Source organism: Carassius carassius, chromosome 18, assembly GCF_963082965.1.
Source record: "Carassius carassius chromosome 18, fCarCar2.1, whole genome shotgun sequence".
Lineage (NCBI taxonomy): Eukaryota > Metazoa > Chordata > Actinopteri > Cypriniformes > Cyprinidae > Carassius > Carassius carassius.
Window position 1 is genome coordinate 8,069,991 of NC_081772.1, and position 19,492 is coordinate 8,089,482.

The following is a 19,492-nucleotide window of genomic DNA, read 5'->3' on the forward strand; positions in this document are numbered from 1 at the left end:
GTCCAAAAAGCTCAGACAGCCTGGGGGAAACATTAATGCCTAAGTATGTGATATAGTTGGTGCACAAAGGAATAGGTGGTGTTATAAACAATCTTAATCAAATTTTGTCAGAGTAAATGCTTGCACCCCTACTAATGAAATTCATTATTCGTCTCGGTGCATGTGACACTAACCTGAGAGGGCATCTGAGGCTGCTGCATGCCCTGACGCATCCCCATGGCAACATGCCCCCCTTGTGGGAACTGACCCACGGCCACAAGCCTGTTCTGGAGCTGATGGAGAGATGAGATACATCACCAATAAACAAGTGCAACTAATCACACGTTCACTCGGCAGCTGCACTCGATAAAAGAATAGGTTAGTTCCACAGCATGTTATTTGAAAGGATGAAATCAAAAGCATTCACTGGATCTGTTACACAGTGCAAGAAAATCCAAAAGGGGGATTTAGAAGTTGTGGTTCACATTTATTATTACACAATGAAGTGAAAGCTAAAGCTGAAGCTCTACCTGCTGTGGGCCTTGCAAACGTTGCTGGAGCTGGAGTCTCAGCTGGTTGGGAGGTAGCCGCAGCTGGTTGGGCACACCAGGAGCTCGGTTCATGCCGGGCCGCACCGCCACTCCCACGTTGCCTGGAAACGCCATCTGTGGGGCCCCGAAACTCATGCTCTGTGCTGTGCCCATCTCAGCAGGAAACTGTGAGGGTGAGGTGGGGAACTGAGAGGGGTAGCTAGGCAGCTTGGGGTCCATAGGTACAGGTGTTGGAGGCTGAGACTGAGGAAAGGTCTGGGTGACAGGTTCGAGGCATCCACCCTGTAGGCGAGACAGTAAACCAGTCAACCTTTAGACACACTTTTCTTGTAAATGTAAAATGTATGAGAAGAATTGTTTTTCTAATAATACTAACTTGAACAATCTTGTCAATGCCCAATGCTCTGTCCAGCTCGGCCAACTCACTCTCGTCAGTGCGGCTCAAGAAAGTGACGAGCTGCTCCAGTAGGGCCTTCTCATCGTTACAGCCCTCAGGTGTGGTGGGTGGACACAGCATCTCATCCAGCGGACACGGAACACACTGCCTGCTTACAGCATAGAAAAAAAGGCAGTCTATGATTCCATGACTGGTTGCATAAAAGGTTTAGACTAGTCTTAATAGTTAGTCATCTATTTTTTTCTATTTATTTCTTTTCTTTTCTTTTTTTTGACATTTGGTTACATAAAACTTAATAGTCTAAGCTGAATCCAAAAAATAAGACTGATTACCCCTTGGCTAATGCAAGTTGGTTAAACTAGTTCTCACTGTCCCCAGATCTTGATGAAAAGAAAGGAACTTTGGGTAAGCAGCTGACAGTTCTATTTCATATTGCATGGTTAATTAAAGTTGAATTTGGGTGAAAGTGCACATCTGCTTCCCTGTGACTGAGATATGTTTATAGCAGTAATTCTGACTGGAAATATAAATATTTCTATCGATTCTTCAGAGATGAGACAAAACATTACACCTGCTAATAGTTTTTAAAATAACAATTACACCTCGATATTAATCAGAGATAATTTACTTGAATGTTCTCAACACATATAAACACAAATGTAAAACTAAAGATAAAGAAATATTTAACAAAATCTAATTCATAAAATGCAATATAAGCACATAACAAAATGACTAAAATTTAATTTAAAAAGAAAAATGAAAATATTAAAATAAAGGCCAATTAAAAACATAAATAAATACTACCATAGCACATAAAAATTACTAAAATATCACTGCTACTTAATGTAGTTAAAAAAACATGTATTTGCTTTCACCATTCTGAGTTTCAACAAAAGCAAACTCTGGTTAGGTTTTTAATATTTGTTATAGTTATATTTTTAATTATTATTATTATTGTTATTGTTATTATTATTATCAATAATATATGTGTGTGTGTGTGTGTGTGTGTGTGTGTGTGTGTGTGTGTGTGTGTGTGTTTGTGTGTGTGTGATTACATTTTCTGATGTCAATCATAATATACAGCACCAACTCCACCACCCAAATGTTAAAGAATCGTAGGGATTTTTAAATAAACAGTCTAATTTTACATAGCTTCTTTTAGTAGTTAGCGAAACCAATAAAAATCGCTAGGGTATGAAATACAAGTGAAAAATGTACAGAAACAAGAGGTTTCAATAAAATGCAAATAAATAGTTGTTATATTACTCAAATTCTTTTGTTCATTTCTGTAGCACTCACTCTTGAGGAGAGGACAGAGGGGCCTGTGTCTGGTTGCCCAAACTGCTATCGAAGGTCATTGGTTCAGCCAGGGACAAGGGCTGGAACTGCTGGGACTCGGAAAGCTCCAGCTTGGCCAGACCTGAATCAAACGAGACAATTTTATGTTATTTTAACAGTCTTACTTCTCCCCTTCATTAACTAATCAAACCGTTTCTGTTTTCAAACATGGTGACGCATTCAATCCTGCACCTGTGTTGGTGTTGAAAGAGTTGAGGCTGGTTGAATTGGCAAAGGGGCTGCTGCTCTCCTTAAGTGGCTGAAATGGGTCTGTCTGCCCAAGATCCGACACCTGGACCTGACCCTGGTTTGGTGTAGAGGGGTCACAGAACTCAAAAGAGGACTGATTTGAGAGGATTGATCCATCAGGTAATGCTACAGAGAGACGGAGGAGGAAAAAGCAGTTATTGAGGACTTAAGATAAATGAAATATTATAAATTGTATTATTACTACACTAAAATGGGCCTCACATTGGCTTGATGTTCCTGGTGACTCTCTCTTCACATTCGACCCGATGGAAATGTTGTCCTCACTGGGCTGGACGAGCACTGGCTCCTCTGCTGCTTTACCTCCCACAGAGCTTCTCAAAGTGGGCAAGAGCTGGTTTAAAGTGTCCAGATCGGTGCTGGGAAACTGCTACTCATGTAAACACATACAGATGTGGAATGGAAATGATAGCAAAGGTCATCAACATCAAAAGGCACACCAGAGCACAAGAAAGACAAAGTCCACATGTGACTGCCTCAAATAAGCACATGGGTTTGACAGTTTAAGAACACAGCAATAGAGTAAACTCAGCAAGGGAAGGCCTACAAAATGCACTGAAATTTCAGCGGCCAAAAGAGAAATATATTTGATATTTAATAATAATATATTTTCTGTCCGATTTTAATTGTTACTTTGAATAAAATTTATTTTATTAGCTTGAGTTTTTAAAATGCAGTATAATTAAAATTGTTGAATTAAATGAAAAAGTCTTTATTTTTATATTATATTACTTTATATTATTTAATAAAATTATAAATAATTATTACAATGTATTTTCGATTTCGGTTTTCAACCAAGGGCATCTAGAATTTTCGGTTTTGGGCCAGAACTTTCATTTCTGTTCAAACCGCTACAAAATATCAATATTCATGCTTGAGTTCACGTTAAAGCTGTTTTGAAGCTGGAATTTATTTTCATAAAAGACTGAGATATTTCCTGTGAGATGAATGATGAGATGTGGGCATGTCCAGCCTCATAGGTGAGAAAAGTTTGACTACCAATGGAGTTTTGGAAAGTTGAATATTTGCCTACATAAAGCAATACAATATAATGAAAGATATTTGCCCACATAAAGTAATAATACAATGAAATTATTATATAGAAAACCACGTCAGAAATTGTGGCTATTTTAAATTAGTTTAATTTGTGCATTGTTATAATAGCAAGCCATATAAAAAAATATAAAAAAAAGGTATGTTATTCATAGTTACTGTTTTCTGGCCAAAAAATAATAATAATATAGAATGTAGTTAATGTCATCATTTAAAATCAATAATTTTAGTTTTAGTCTGAATAAAATATAATATGTATTAAAATATGCAAAATTAAATCAAACATTTTTAATATTAACTTAAAACATGTATCAACGTTCAACAAAAAACATCTGAAAACAGAACTTTCTGTTAAAACCTGATCTTCTGAAACAACAAAATATTTGCAATTAAATGCATTGAATTCTTTATGCTTTCTTGAGTATTTTTTTAATTAAATGGTTTAAGTATTGTCATAATGATGTGCATATTTCACCTCACTCTCTTTACCAGTTTTGAAATAAAAAAGAACCTTCAATAACAAATAGCAATTTTGCTGCTGAGATCAATATGGAGAAGCAGTAAATTGTCAAAATAGACTTCCATCGGCCAAACATCCTATTTGCGGTCAGATTTTTAGAAGTGAAAACACTAGAGCATTCAAAAGTTTGGGATCAGTCTTTTTTTAAATACTTTTCAGCAAAGATTCATTAAATTGATCAAAAGTTAAAGTAAATTAGTGTGATTTCTCAAAGACCATGTGACACTGAAGACTGGAGTAATTGCTGCTGATAATTCAGTTCTGCCATCATAGAAATAAATTAAAATATAAAAAGTTATTTTTAACTGTAATAACATTTTACAATATTACTGTTTTAACAATATTTTTGATCAAACAAATGCAGGCTAGGTGAGCATAAGGAGCTTCTTTCAAAAATATAAAAAAACTTACCGACCCCAAACTATATTGAACAGTACAGTAAACTTGACTTGAGTTATGAAGGCCATGAAAAATGTTAATAAAGGCAACAGAACATTAAGTAATAAATTAACAAGCACATATTTTTTTATGTACTTGGATTCATTCATTAAGTACAAATAATGAAATAAGGATGTAAATACCGGGCTGGGCTTGTCACTGGATTGAGGCGAGCAAGCGACTGCAGACATGGTGGTGGCGGCAGCAGCAGCGGCAGCACAGGGCACATTCTCTCTGCTCCCTTTCTTCTCTGCCTTTACCTTGACCGTATGGAGGCTAAAGACGGCCGGAGGCGGCAAGTCCTCCAGGTCCTTTTCATCCGTATCCAGCAGAAAGCGCAGCAGTTGGTGGTCCTGGGTTTCCTTCCCATTTCCCCGTGCCACCAAGGCCGCATTGGGACTGGTCGGAGGCTCTTTCTTGACGTCGGGCTCCTTGCCTGCATCTGCAGGGCTGCTGTCCTGGAGCAGGCGGTGCAGAATCTTATGCCGCTCAGTCAGAGTGCTGTGAGAAGCCGGACACTGGGTCCCGGGTGCGGGACGGGGATGGGAGTCATGTTCAGGGGCACTGTCCAAAAGCTGGTTAAGTTTGGGGTTGCCCACCGCAGTAGCTTTAGGCTCATCAGCGCACGCTTCTGGCGGTTTGGCCGGGGGCTGAAGTGCTGGGGAGCTACTAGGGGTTGGAGTCTGTCTGGGGGGTAAGGGAGAGGGGAGAGAGAAACTGATGCTGTCGCCACCAGACTGCTGCCTGGTCAGTCCGCCAGCGGGCGAGTGGATGCCAGGCGCAGAGGGGGAAAAAGGATGGCTGGGCACACGTGGGCTGCTGGCCAGGCCTGGGCTGCCCCGTAGAGGTCGAGGCGACATGAATGAGGTAGGAGTGGCAGTGAGAGGGCTGCCAAGTGGAGAGGGGCTGCTGACCTGCTGGGATGGCCCAACGCGGCTGGGCGTCAGGTAGCCTGCTGGAGTGGGTGTTGGGGGTCCAGGAGTGGCACAGGTGCCATTGCTGTTGTTGAGATGGAGGCTGAGGTCACTGGAGGGCTGCAGGGCAGGTGAGTGGGAGGCTGGGGCAGCAGGAGACAGAAGGCTAGGGGTAGTGTTTTCCTGAGAGCTAGCAGTGTTGTGTTCCCTAAAACACATTTAATCATAAAATTATATATATATATATATATATACATGATGCAATAGTTATTATTGTGTGATATGCTCAAATATATGCAAAGGACATCATCAGCTACCTGTCTATAGTGTGAATGCCCATGATGAAGGGCTGTACGTCTGGGTTTGGGGGGCAGCAGAATTTGCAGCGTGTCTGCGCACTGAGGGATGTCCCGTCACTCAGTTTGAAATTGTACAGAGGACTGATGGCCATGCCGTGGGTCATCACTGTCAACACAAACATGGAGCATAAAAACTAGTTTGTTTTAGAGTTACCATATTTACATATATCAACTTAGTAACAATAAGTCTCATTTGCTAACTATAATTGCATGCAAACATTTTCACTCAAAAACAATGATTTATCAGTTAGCCTGCACTACATATTCTCTACATTTAGGATACATCCACATGTATGCTGCATACTGACACAACGGTTAAAAAGTCTGCTGTCAAAAATGAATCCTTTCATGCAGCAAGATACAATAAATTGATAAAAATTAGCATGAAAACATTTGTTACAAAATGCTTTTTTTAAATCACGTTTCTACAAAAACACATAGCAGTACAGCAAATCAGACTGAATCTGCATGACTACTGAAGGATCATGTGACATTAAATCATAAACTGTCATTCTCTAGGCAAGGAAGGCAAGGGTAGATCATAACTGCTTGAAAAGTCAAGTACTACTCAAAATGGCTAGAATGGAGGTGAAAGTGCTCACCCTCATGAAGCAGCTTCTTGGCATGGGAGGGCTCATTGCCCTGAGGCTGGAAGAATGCATAGATGCACTTCCTGACCAGGTCCTCCCAACCTGGTCGGCCTGTGGCCCTCAGAGCACTCGTCTCAATAGAGATGATTTTCCCTGCGTGCACACACACACACACACACACGATTCTGTAAACAGGACTTCAGGTTCAAGAGGAAGAAGCTTTTCAAATCACAGATTTAACAACAAACCATTTTGCAGTTCCTTCTGCAAGAACAGAAAAAGAAAGTAGTTTCATTTTTCTGTTCTTGCAGTCGGTTTTTAGTCACTAAGAAGAAAAGCATTCTTTGAAACAAGTTTCTTATGCTCACTAAGGCTGTAAAATGAAGTGATCAAAAATACATTAGGAAAGTAATATAGTAAAATATTATTACATTTTAAAATAACAGCAGCTATTTGAAAAATAAATATTTTGTAATATTATGAATGTCTTTACTGTCACTTCTGATTAACTTTATATGCCCTGGCTAAATAAATTTGTGAATTGCTTTAAAACTAAATCCAAACTTTTGAACAGTAGTGTACAAAACTAAGCAAGCTTTATTTTAGGGAGAAAGCCATGTCTGTTTTTAATCAGGAATTATGGGAAACAATGTGTCAGCTCATTGTACCTGTCACTTCTTGGTGTGACATTCAAAAAATACAAAATAGAGTGCGATGAAATGTAAGGTGTGTTTTAAAAAGTGCTTATAATCCATGCTAACACTGAATAAACATGTAAAAAAAAAAAGTGCTTATAATCACTAACAATTTCAGGAACAGCTATTTCAGCCACAGTTTTTCTACTTTTCAATATTCGTTTGATTCTGTATTTTATTCTATATTTTTGTCTTTTTTTTAGCCTATGACATTAACCCTGCATGAGCTCTTACATGATGATAATGAGGTCAGATCAACAGGTGTGTGTGTGTATATAATGAAACACTACCTGTAGGGTCCTGCTTGGTGATGAAGGACTCTGTACTGACAGGGATCTGAGGTGGATGGGGTATTCGGCATGCTATACAGATCAAACAGCTCTGCAGGTCTGTGGACAATACAGACATAATGGTTTGAAGTGCTATATGCAACACATACCAAACATTTTTTCATAAATCTGTACAGATCATGATTAAACAATTCAATTAGAGAAATGCAAAATACAGGAATTTTTATTAGTGGACTCAGACTTTTGAACTTCACCCCTAAAAAAACTGATTTCGTAGTTGAAGACTGGCGTGTCAACGACAGCTTCATCAGACTCCCTCCACTAAGCTAAATATTTATATGGGTATGACTTTATGAGTATGTGTGTGGTCTCACCCTCGCCCTCCTCCTGCACCGCTCTGGGCTGAGAGACCGTGAAGCACTGCATGAGCTCATACTGTTGTCGGGCCTCCTGGTTCTCTGAGTCCACCTCGTCTGGAGGTCTTTTCAGCAACCTGCAGTTAAACGTGTGGCTGTTCCTTCGGCCTTGCTCCTGAGGCCATGGCACACCATTTACTGAAAACACACACAGATGCGCAAGGTTAGTATGAGATAAAAGACCACCAGTCGAGTATCACTGAGCTCTTTTAAAGAGAGAATTTTAAAGAGGCTGACCTCTAACCTAACACTCTAACGGTAACACCTCTAACACTACCTGCCTTTAGTTTTTAGCTAGATTATTTTTAAACAACTAACACAAACGTAGCATACAGTAACATACATTCTAATCCAATTCAACCTCCATATCTTCTCCTATATCTCAATTTCTTATGAAATACAAATATAAATAAATATGAAAAATATTGCTAATAATAACAACAACGCAAAATAAAATATAAAATTATACAAAAATCCAAAAATTTTATATTTCTTCTTTTATATATCTTCACATATAAATGTTTCTATTTCTATTTTTTTTTTTTATATATATTTTATATTATTATTAACAATAAAATACTAAAAATAATTAAATATATTAGGGCGGGTAATGGATTACAATTTTTTATTAATTACATGATGTGGACAAAATTACTCCCAAAAGATCATTTAAAGGCATTGTCGTGTAAAGCATCAAACAGACATTACAAAAAGTAGGTTCAGCAAGAAATATTTAGTTTGATAAAATTTATTACATTACTCTTGTAGACCATGAGGTTGAGTAAATGATGACACAATTGTCATTTTTGGGTGGGTGAACTATACCTTTAATAATTTATTTTATTATTATTACTATGGAAATATGAAATTATTTGTTTAATGAAATGATACTCTTAACAATAAACTAAAACTGCTAGTAGGTGGTGATAAATGTCTTAATGATTAAGTCATCGAGTAATTTCATTTGATTCGTTCAAATGGCTGATTCATTCAGGAGTGAAGTAAATGGTTCTTTATGAATGGTTCATTGAATCATTAGGCTTGTTTGACTTGAAGCGCATCATCACCATCAGACCGATCAGTGCGTGCAAGTGGAGACAAACAGTTCTGCTTTTTTGTCTTTATATTTTTGTTGGCTAAATTTAGCAAAACAGACAACATTGTGTCTATAATAACAAAATATTAACTTCTTTTTTATTGTACTGTTGTATAAGATTGGTATCATAATTTGCACTCATGTGATATTATGCTTATTGCTCATGTGATATTGCTTAACTATAATGTAAATACGAGACCAAAAATCAAACAGGCATTTTTGCCCCATATATTGAATTTTAGGGACATTCTAACTACGTTCTCTAGGCTCCATGATGCAGTGGGGAACTGTCAGCACCCTCTAGAGAGGGCCTAAACTATTGTTAAAAAAAACTATATTTACAATTTTAAATATTTTTTTTATGGCTATTGATAGCCCCACCCACAAATAAATCTCATTGGTCCAAATTCCTACTTGCCAAAACTGTATATTAATCATCAAATATCTTCTGAATGGTTGTAACAGTGTCATGTCGCATGATGTCTGGTTGGTTAGGTGTAACATTTCTGTTAAATCTTTAGTTATAATTCTCCTCTTAATGTGTCCTTTCTCACCGAGAGACTCACCAAGGCTCTTAGGTAGCAGGTTGCGCACAAACTCGTTGTGATCACCCACATGTAGGATGCTGTAGACGCTGGAGGTCATCAGCTCTTCCTGGGTATAACCCAGATAACTGGTGACGTTCTCAGACACAAACACAATGCGCCCCTCACGGTTCACGGCGAAAAAGAAGCCACCCAGGGCCTTGTGAAACAGACATGGGAGGAAAAAAAAGATGTATGTTGCACAAAAGTTTGTCATTCCCAATTATAGGAACTGGGCCAGGCTCAGATGAGGAGAAAATAAAAAAAAACTGGTCTACGGCAACACTCTGACATTATAAAACTTCAATATCAGTCTTTTCAACAGATAAACAGTTTAAAAAGTCTAATATACCTCCAAGAGAAGTGGCCCAAGGGCTTCCTTCTCCATCATGCCCTGACTGCTTGACGATATGTCACTCTTTTGCACCTCATCATCTGGAGACATCAGAGCTGCTTTCTCTGTGGACATACAAAGAACATCACTTTAAAATCCCAGATAAGTGATACCAACGTTGTCTAAATTTAAGTGCCTGAATATACATTATGGAAATAAAACAATAATAAAAAATAATTTAAATAAAGTATGTAATGCAATGTGACAAGATATTTATAAATGTCATAAAATATTTATTTGAAATAAATGCTATTCATTTAAACTTACTTTTCATCAAAGAATTTTGAAAAACAAATTGTATAATGGTTTCCACAAAAAAAAAATGTAAGCACTAAATCAGCATATTAGAATGATTTCTAAAGGATGATGTGACACTGATGACTGAAGTAATGGCTGCTGAAATTCCAGCTTTGCCATCACAGGAAAAATTTGAAATACAAAAAAACTGTTATTTTAAACTGTAATAATATTTCACAATATTACTGTTTTTAGTGTATTTTTGATCAAATAAATGCAGCCTTGGTGAGCACGAGACACATTTTTTTCAAAAACAAAAAAATAAATCTTACCAACCCCAGATATTTGAACGCTAGCATTCAAAACAATTTTTTTTTTTGGCCTCAAGTTTTGGTTCCTGGTTTTGAGAACAGTTTGTGTTGTTAATGTAATCCACACCTTCCAAACAAATCTTACACATCCCTATCTATCAGAGCTTTCTCTAATGTGCAAGCGTCTTTTATACACACAAAAAAACATGCATCATTTCACTATTGTCCTCCTTCCTCTCTTGGACTGGGTGGATGAAAGCTATGCAGCGGAAGCCTCTCTAAGACTAATGTGAGCAAAGTGGTACTTTTGGACAGGAGCCAGCCGCAGTAAGTGCAGCGACCACTCTTGAGAAAAGCTTGAGATTGAAGAGTCACAACTCGGTCACTCTCGTCCCAGTTTGACTCAAAGAGGCGATATAAAGTGTCAATAATTATTCTGTGGCCAAACTACTTAACCTTCTTTCTCCTCTTGAGATCAAAGCTTCTGAGAACACGACTCAGTCCAGCAGCTGGAGAGAAGAGAAGACGAGACTGTTTGTTTTGGGCTGCATTTTAAGTGAAGTCTTCTTGAAGGAAATACTAAATTTAGATCAGAGCTCGAGCACCGTATTTACACACATAATAGCAACGTATTTCTCACTGAGGAACTTCTGCAGAGAGCTCAACTCGGCGACGACATCAATCTGGTTTGCTTGCGTTCTGAATTTTGGAAAGCAAAAGTTAAAAATAAGGAGTTTTGGGGGTTTTACAGAGACATTAAGCAAATGCTTGGCCAATTTATTGTAAGTAAAGGGAAGGACAGAGTTAACTTTTTTTGATGGCTGACGCTGATATCTTACAGTATGATCACACATACATAACTGAACTATGACATTATCGTGAACCCAGGTTGTGGGACTGAAATGAGTCAACGTGGTTAAGTCAGTGAAAAAATAACACAAGAATTGCACAAGAAGAGCAAAAGAGAAAAGGAACCCAGCTCCACATCCTTACGATTCACCCATAAACAAATAAATACAAATGGGACTCCCAGTCAATCCCACAATCCTCTGGCTGATCAATCACAACTTTCTGACATCACTCCCACTTCAAACACAGCCAGTTGCCATGGCAGCAGTGTTACTGTGGCAGTGGTGCAGCATGCGATACCTGATCTCATAACAGTAGATTTCCGATCTGCGTGATGTAAGGGCTTTTTGTGTTCGCGGTGTCACACGTACACAGGCAGCTGGCCTATAGATACAGAACTGCCCTCCTACTATTTTTCAAAAAGAAAACAGATGAATCAAAGCAGAAGACTTCAAAATTCATTTATTACCATTGTTTGCCAAGGCATGAATCCCCATTACTATTGCTCATACTTATGGCTTTGTTCAAATCCCTAACTATCAGAATTCAACTTTTGTAACTCAACCCACACTGTTTGTGAAACTAACATGTACAATACTCAAATCTTTCAGTGAGGCTGAGAAGGGGTGTGCTACTGATTATTTTTATATATGGTAAACAATAAACCACAGACAAATAAAAAAGGCAAGATTTCGTAACATAAAGGGACACTGCTGATTGTTAATTGTTTGCTTTCAAATCAAGCAGAATCCTGTTAATTGACAAACCCAGTTGCAAAATCAGCAAGGGGAAATCTTTCTCCGTCTCAGAAAATCACATGGATTCCTACTGAAATTATTACATTTCGCCCACAAAAATTCCCTAATAAGGACATACCACATAGCAAACAGCTTTAAAAACCTGAAAACACCTTTGCAACTAGATACCAACAACCTGACGACTCTAGCTGGTGATCTACACCACCTTAACATAAAAGTGAAATAAGGTGAAAGTGAAAGTCAAATTTACATTTAAGCACCCTGAAAGCAAAGCAAGGGCACCATCAGTTGCTACTGTAATGATATATTAATTGTATCAACTCCGTTGCATTTTTGAGTTTAAGCTCGGAAGAAGGTGAAATGTTGCTATTTATACCATGTTTTGCAAGCTGTGAGAAATCTAGCCAAACACAGACGTTTGTTGATTTCTTGAACACAATGGCCAAGGTGTTTTAGTTAGAATCCATTCACCGCTCACAATGCCGGAGATTTCGGTCAGTGCCGAGTTATGCTCGCACTCGCAAATCCTATCTCATTATCAAACGACATGACACAAGTAAGAGATTCATTGTGCAGTTTAGACAACTAAAGTTCAGGTAAATGACTAGTAAAACTAAAATGTACGACTCTGCAAATCTATTCAAATCAACTTTAAATGACTAATGAACTGTGATTATCTCAACATGTTGTTTGTTATGATGCATAAATCTCAATTTAATAATATACATATAACAATTTATTCTTAATCATAATATGGTTTGATTCTATTAATATATCGAAGGCTATATTCTTAATGTGTAGCTTTATTTGACACATTTTGTCTCTGTTGCCTAAGGGGTCCTGTTCTAAGACCCCTGTTCTAAAACATCTTACAACAACCAATCAAGGTTCTGCATCATGAAATAGCCTATATTTAAAAGGAGTGAATGTATTTAAATGCATCGAGAATCATACTTGAATCAGACTGTGATTGATTGAAATGAAATAGATAAAATTGAGGAGTGCAAGATTCTCCTTCTATTAAATACATCATGTCACTTTACATAAGGTTGACAAAGTGAACAAATTACTATCATAAGACACAGTCCTCAAAATGAGCTGAATAATTCTTCAAGTAATTTCACCCAGGCACTGAACTTCACAGTGAGTAAACAAAGCTAATGGCCGCCAGTTTTCATGACCTTTGCCATGCGTATTGTGCTCTGACTTAATTTCTCAGGTTTCAAGATTTAGATTTAGATTTTTTTCAAGTGCATTTTCTGAGGGGCTGGAATGTTAACGAAGTGTGCTGTGCTGTATGAGAGCATGGCTGAAATGTGGAAAATGTGTTTGATGTACCCTTCATCCAACTGAAAGTGACATTTGGTCCTAGATTCCTAGTTCATATCATCCGGCCAACACATCGACAACCGTTTTCATAAACACAAACAGACAGGATCAATGTAAAGTAGCCTAAAAAATGTTCAAGTAGCAAATGATTCCATAACAGATCAGAAGAATTTCCTGCTGAAGATGGGTGGCTAATTTAAATCTTGATAATTTTATATTATGGTGACAGTAAATAATGATTACAATTATCTTTTTCTGGAAATTCAATGAAGAATGGTTCTCAAGACACATCCCGCTCTCTGTTTTTTCACATTATTCAATGTTTCATCATCTCTTTCACACACATAATCTACAACGATATAAATGGACACACTTCTACCATTGCACAGTATTGTATGTTATACTCTAAAAGTGTCATAAAAGGCCCTTCGGGTGACAGTCTATGTAAACGTGTAGTACACATCTAAAAGGTTAAGCTCAAGAGGGGAAAGTGTGTTATTGTCTGACAACATTAACACCACCATGAAGCAGGGATATTAGAGGAGGGGCGGCAAGTTCCTGTTTCTCCTTTCTCGCAGAGAGAGAGGGGAAGTTGAGGTCTACGAGAGGCCCTCTCTTGTACAAGGTCAGGGGGCAGGGCAGCGCCGCCATTGGCTGCTCTCTCGCACGCCCCTGCGGCCCCCCATTCCTCAGGCTCTGAATGAAAACTAGTGACAAACTAGCGAATAAGTGAGATGACACTATTGAAGGATGACAAGAACCAAAATTGCAGTACTTAAGACTTTCTTCACTTCACAAGACTTTCTTCACATGCAATGCTTAAACCCTCAAGCGTTTATGTTGGCGGAAATCTCCAGCGAGACCTTTAAGTGTCCGCGACAACAGGTTTACAAATGCTTCTCATTACAAATCTACCTGAAATGTGTGAAAGCATAACATGCTGTAATCTTCTGTCCACAAAAATGTTGGAAATTACGCAAATGTGAAAAAGTTTAACTGGCGCACCATGTGTTCCCAAATGGGGATCACACATATCTTCCTCCATTTATATTCATAGAAACTGATTACACTTCCTGCTTAAGCCATACTTTCTCCTGTGTCACCTAGGCAGCAGTTTTACCCATTTCCCACTGCTTTAAAATAGCTAATAATAATAATGCATTTGCTCCTGCAGCGCATGCAGATGTGCCAGATATAGCAGAGTGGCTCCAGCAACTATCTGTCAAGTGTCATTTTAAAGGATTATGGTGTATACATTACAGTCCTGCAAAGAATCTAGACACAGCTTAAAATGTTTGTGCTAGCCAGTGCCTGCCCGCCTAATATGCAGACCCCACAGCTTTCTGACATTGATTAATTTTTAGATCTTTGGATAAACATCCTCTCATGGCTTCTTTGCATAAGTGATATTCACTATTCCAGGGGCTCCTTAGTTTGCCATACCAACAAAACCCTTCTTAAGCCTGCAAATCATGAGATGACATGTTTACCGCTGTCAAAATGAAGAATGATGGAGTGCATGTTCTGAATTACTTTCAAGTGTGAGATAACAGGGGTGGATTTGGAGCAAGCTGACATGCTTTGTTCACACTTCAATTGACTTCTAAGTTCTCAAGGTTCCTCTCATTTTGGAAATAACAGGGACAACAACTGCAATCCAAGTCGGTTACTGAAGCAAATGAAAATACCAGCAAGTTTCTTGATTTAGCAATGCCAATGAAATTAATACTACATTGGTTGAGCTTTAAGGTCAACCAAAAATAATCACCTACCAAATAAAACGATCAATGATAAGTAAAGGAGCTTGGGTCACAAGGACTTTACTCAACTCCAGGTCTCACCATTTGGTCTCAGACAATATTTAACCATTGAGAGGAAATTGCAGTCTACTTATTGTCCAGGTATACTATATTTTAAATAGACTTTAAAGCCAAGACAATAGACATTTATGAAATCAATTAAATTATAAAAGTGATGCAAGAAAAACTAAAGATATCAGATGCAATAACTGCAATAAATAATGTGCTGAAATATAATGTCAATCTTTCATTTAGCTTTTGTGTCCACTGCATGCTTTAAGGCATTGCTAAATACACAGTGCCAAAAATTATTTATGTACCAAGCGAACTCAACATAATCTTAAGCAACCAGTCTTATAAAGCCAAAATACTTCACTGCAGATCTGTGTTTAAACATAACACAGACATCTAGCTTTGATAAGAGCTAACATCTAATGATCGGTCAACATTGGGCTGGTCACAGATCCAAAATGTCTGGTTTAAAGGAATAGTTAAGCCGAAAAGCTGGCATCATTCATTCATTCACCCTTATGTCATTCCAAACCTGTAATATTTTCTTTCTTCTGTGAATCTTCTTTGAATGCTACAATCCCTGTAGAACTTAAAAAACTGACTTAATCACTGACTGTGTCTTGGACTTTGTGTTCCCTTTATTTTATGGCTTTGTCTTAGAGCTTGGTCCAGTTACTGATTAAAACAAAGCAAAGAAGCAAGCAAATAATAACATCCTCTGGGCCCCCAAAAATATCAGCACAACTGATATAGAAGCTGCTAAAAAAGGAGTGCCGAACGAACAATGTCATTCTCACCACTGTGATTTACAGCCAGTCTAACAAACCTTATTTATTCACTTTAGTTCTTGTTACCCAAATATATTTTGAAGATGACTGAAGGAACACAAGTTCTTATCAGATTAGGCATGTCAACAAGCCAACTGTCATAAGCACTAAAATTCTGCAGTGTGCAACTGTGTAAATTTCCTGTCTGTACTGGGAAGTATAGGGAAAAACTTGTGTGCAGCCTATGCACAGCCCCAAAGTAAAAGTATGGACACTGGCTACTCACCCTGCTCGCGCCGTTTGATCTGCTGGATCTGGTCCACGGTGCTCTTTAAGATGTGGCATTTGTCCGGCTTCACGTTCAAGCTGGCAATGTCACTCATGTTGGCTGACAGTAACTCAGCCAGTTCGTCAATGTAGCGGCATTCCAGCTCCCGCCGTCTCTTCTCCACACTAACATGCAAACATGAACAGAGAGAATTGTACATTTTTTTTTAGAACTTACTTAAAAGAAACTTAAGCACTGTACTTTACAATCCTACATGAAGTATTTTTTATATTTTTGAATAAAAAAAAAAAAAAAAAATATATATATATATATATATATATATATATATATATATATATATACAGTACAGACCAAAAGTTTGGACACACCTTCTCATTCAAAGAGTTTTCTTTATTTTCATGACTATGAAAATTGTAGAGTCACACTGAAGGCATCAAGGGCTATTTGACCAAGAAGGAGAGTGATGGGGTGCTGCGCCAGATGACCTGGCCTCCACAGTCACCGGACCTGAACCCAATCGAGATGGTTTAGGGGTGAGCTGGACCACAGACAGAAGGCAAAAGGGCCAACAAATGCTAAGCATCTCTCGGGGAACTCCTTCAAGACTGTTGGAAGACCATTTCAGGTGACTACCTCTTGAAGCTCATCAAGAGAATGCCAAGAGTGTGCAAAGCAGTAATCAAAGCAAAAGGTGGCTACTTTGTAGAACCTAGAATATGACATATTTTCAGTTGTTTCACACTTTTTTTATGTATATAATTCCATATATAATTCCACATGTGTTAATTCATAGTTGTGATGCCTTCAGTGTGAATCTACAATTTTCATAGTCATGAAAATAAAGAAAACTCTTTGAATGAGAAGGTGTGTCCAAACTTTTGGTCTGTGCTGTATATATATATATATATATATATATATATATATATATATATATATATATATTATATATATATATATATATATATATTATATATATATATATATATATATATATTATATATATATATATATAATATATATATATATATATATATATATATATATATATATATATATATTATATATATATATATATATATTATATATATATATATATATATTATATATATATATATATATATATATATATATATATACACACACATACACACACACACACACATGAATTATGTTCATTTAATTATATAACTCTACATTAGTACAGCATTTATGCATTAGCACTCAGTTGAAAGAATTAAGTCTAAACCACTGTGCTTTACAATGTAAATAAAAAAAAATAATAATAAAATGATAAAATGATTTATATATATATATATATATACACACACACACATATATATATATATATATACATTTTCAACGAAGACGATGATTCATGTTATTTTCATTATTATGAACCAGCAGATATTGCCATGTGTTCCCCACAGGTGACTGAATTAAAAAATATATATATATATATATATATATTTAGAAATGAGAACTTTTATATATTAAATATATATATATATATATATATATATATATATATTTTAATTCAGTCACCTGTGGGGAACACATGGCAATATCTGCTGGTTCATAATAATGAAAATAACATGAATCATCGTCTTCGTTGAAAATGACTGAAATGCTAATTACAATACACAAAACAACACTCACAAATCAACTCTCCCTTCCTCTGCTGGCACATGAACAACCAACTGCACTCGGAAATAAAAAAGAAAATAAACAAAAGAAAAAAGCCAGCCTACTAGCGCTCTGTTATGATGTTGTTAAGAGAAAGCCTTGAATGGGTAAAGTTTGGCACAGGGGCTGAGTGGGCATTCTGCAAGGACTTATAATATGAATAATTCTAAATAATTAATGATGCTCAAAGAGCACTATGATCACAAACAGCCCCTGAACCCAGATTTAGCGGTCTCAGCGTTCTGCCACCTGATAGAGGCAGAGGATTCTGCAGTTGAAAGGAAGAATGCTGGGTGAGGGAAGACTATAGGTGCACTCAGGGACAAACTGTGGGTGGCCTGGAACCAGAACGAGGCTAAAACGCACACTTTTACACAGATGTATCATTGTAGAGCTAATAAGGGTTGGGCTGCATACAGTCCCTGCACTAGCAGGCATTCCTCAAAGGCTTTTGCTGCACATGGGTTATCAAGCTGAGAGGAGACACTAAAAGAAAGAGACATTGAATAAGAGAGAGAAAGACAGATGGTCAGGGGCTATGGTGAAGTAATGTTAGATATCAATGGAATGCAAAGGCTTCAGATCTGAGCCCATTTATCATCCAGTCAAAAACAAAAGATCAGCGAAGGCAAGGTGAAAAAGCACTGTAGCTGAAGGCGTTAAAAGTAGTTGAAAAGATTTGACAGAAATGAACGGATTCTAAGAACACAGAATAAGGGAGTTTCAGTGGCCAATGTTTATCCTTCAACGCATAAAGAGTATAGAAACGTGTGTGTGAGTGTGTGTCATACATCAACGTTTGTTGTATGTGTGCAAGGATAAATAAATGCTGTTCTATTGAAGTTTCTATTCATCAAAGAATTCTGGGGAAAAATGCACCATAGTTTCCACAAAAATGTTAAGCAGCACAATTGTTTTCAACATTAACCAATAATATTCCTTTCTTGAAAAGAAATGTTTCTTGAGCACAAAATCAGCATATTAGAATGATTTCTGAAGTATTTATGACTGTTGGAAATTCAGATTTGCGTCACAGTTAAATTATATTGTTTTTTTGTTTGTTTTTTTAAAACAGTAATAACATTTCACAATATTACTGTTTTTACTGTATTTTTGTAAATGCAGCCTTGGTGAGCATAAGAGGCTTCTTTCAGAAACATAAAAAAATCTTACCAACTTTTGAATGGTAGTGTATATTTGAAAAAAACTAAAAGAATTCTCAAAAGTCTAAAGCATTGTACTTTACAATGTAAATGAAAACAATAAAACTTAAATTAAACATTTATTATTTTCATATATAATATTTTGTATAAAATAAAACTTTAATTATATTTATGTATTTTTATCATATATTTATGTAAATAATCTTTTTATTTATCAAGTGCTATGTCACCCAGGAAAATAAATAAAAGCTCTCCCTTCCTCCAGAGTGTGCCGTGCATGCGTGACCAACGGTTGCCATACATTTGTGAGGATGGAGGATGTTTTTGGTTGTGCTGCTCCTGGGTGAGCAATTGCATGTACATATGAATGACTTGCAAGTGTGAGCACATGTTGAAGTGTGTGTATGTGTGTGT

General features: G+C 37.0%; 1 protein-coding gene across 3 annotated transcripts in view; it reads right to left on the minus strand.

The window, feature by feature from the left end:
- The window catches only part of LOC132092266 (nuclear receptor coactivator 1-like), a 57,075-nt gene that overhangs the window by 12,041 nt on the left and 25,542 nt on the right, over window positions 1-19,492 (minus strand). For 2 of the 3 annotated variants that reach the window (XM_059498431.1, XM_059498432.1), the window contains 14 exons: window positions 16,230-16,396; window positions 9,840-9,946; window positions 9,470-9,647; window positions 7,766-7,945; window positions 7,392-7,490; window positions 6,419-6,559; window positions 5,775-5,922; window positions 4,687-5,665; window positions 2,737-2,902; window positions 2,458-2,640; window positions 2,227-2,347; window positions 907-1,075; window positions 510-812; window positions 174-272 (listed from right to left, as the gene is read on the minus strand). In XM_059498431.1, coding sequence (XP_059354414.1) covers window positions 174-272; window positions 510-812; window positions 907-1,075; window positions 2,227-2,347; window positions 2,458-2,640; window positions 2,737-2,902; window positions 4,687-5,665; window positions 5,775-5,922; window positions 6,419-6,559; window positions 7,392-7,490; window positions 7,766-7,945; window positions 9,470-9,647; window positions 9,840-9,946; window positions 16,230-16,396 — 3,040 coding nt within the window. The remainder of the gene's footprint in view (window positions 1-173; window positions 273-509; window positions 813-906; window positions 1,076-2,226; window positions 2,348-2,457; window positions 2,641-2,736; window positions 2,903-4,686; window positions 5,666-5,774; window positions 5,923-6,418; window positions 6,560-7,391; window positions 7,491-7,765; window positions 7,946-9,469; window positions 9,648-9,839; window positions 9,947-16,229; window positions 16,397-19,492) is intronic. The other variant, XM_059498433.1, reaches the window with a different exon arrangement.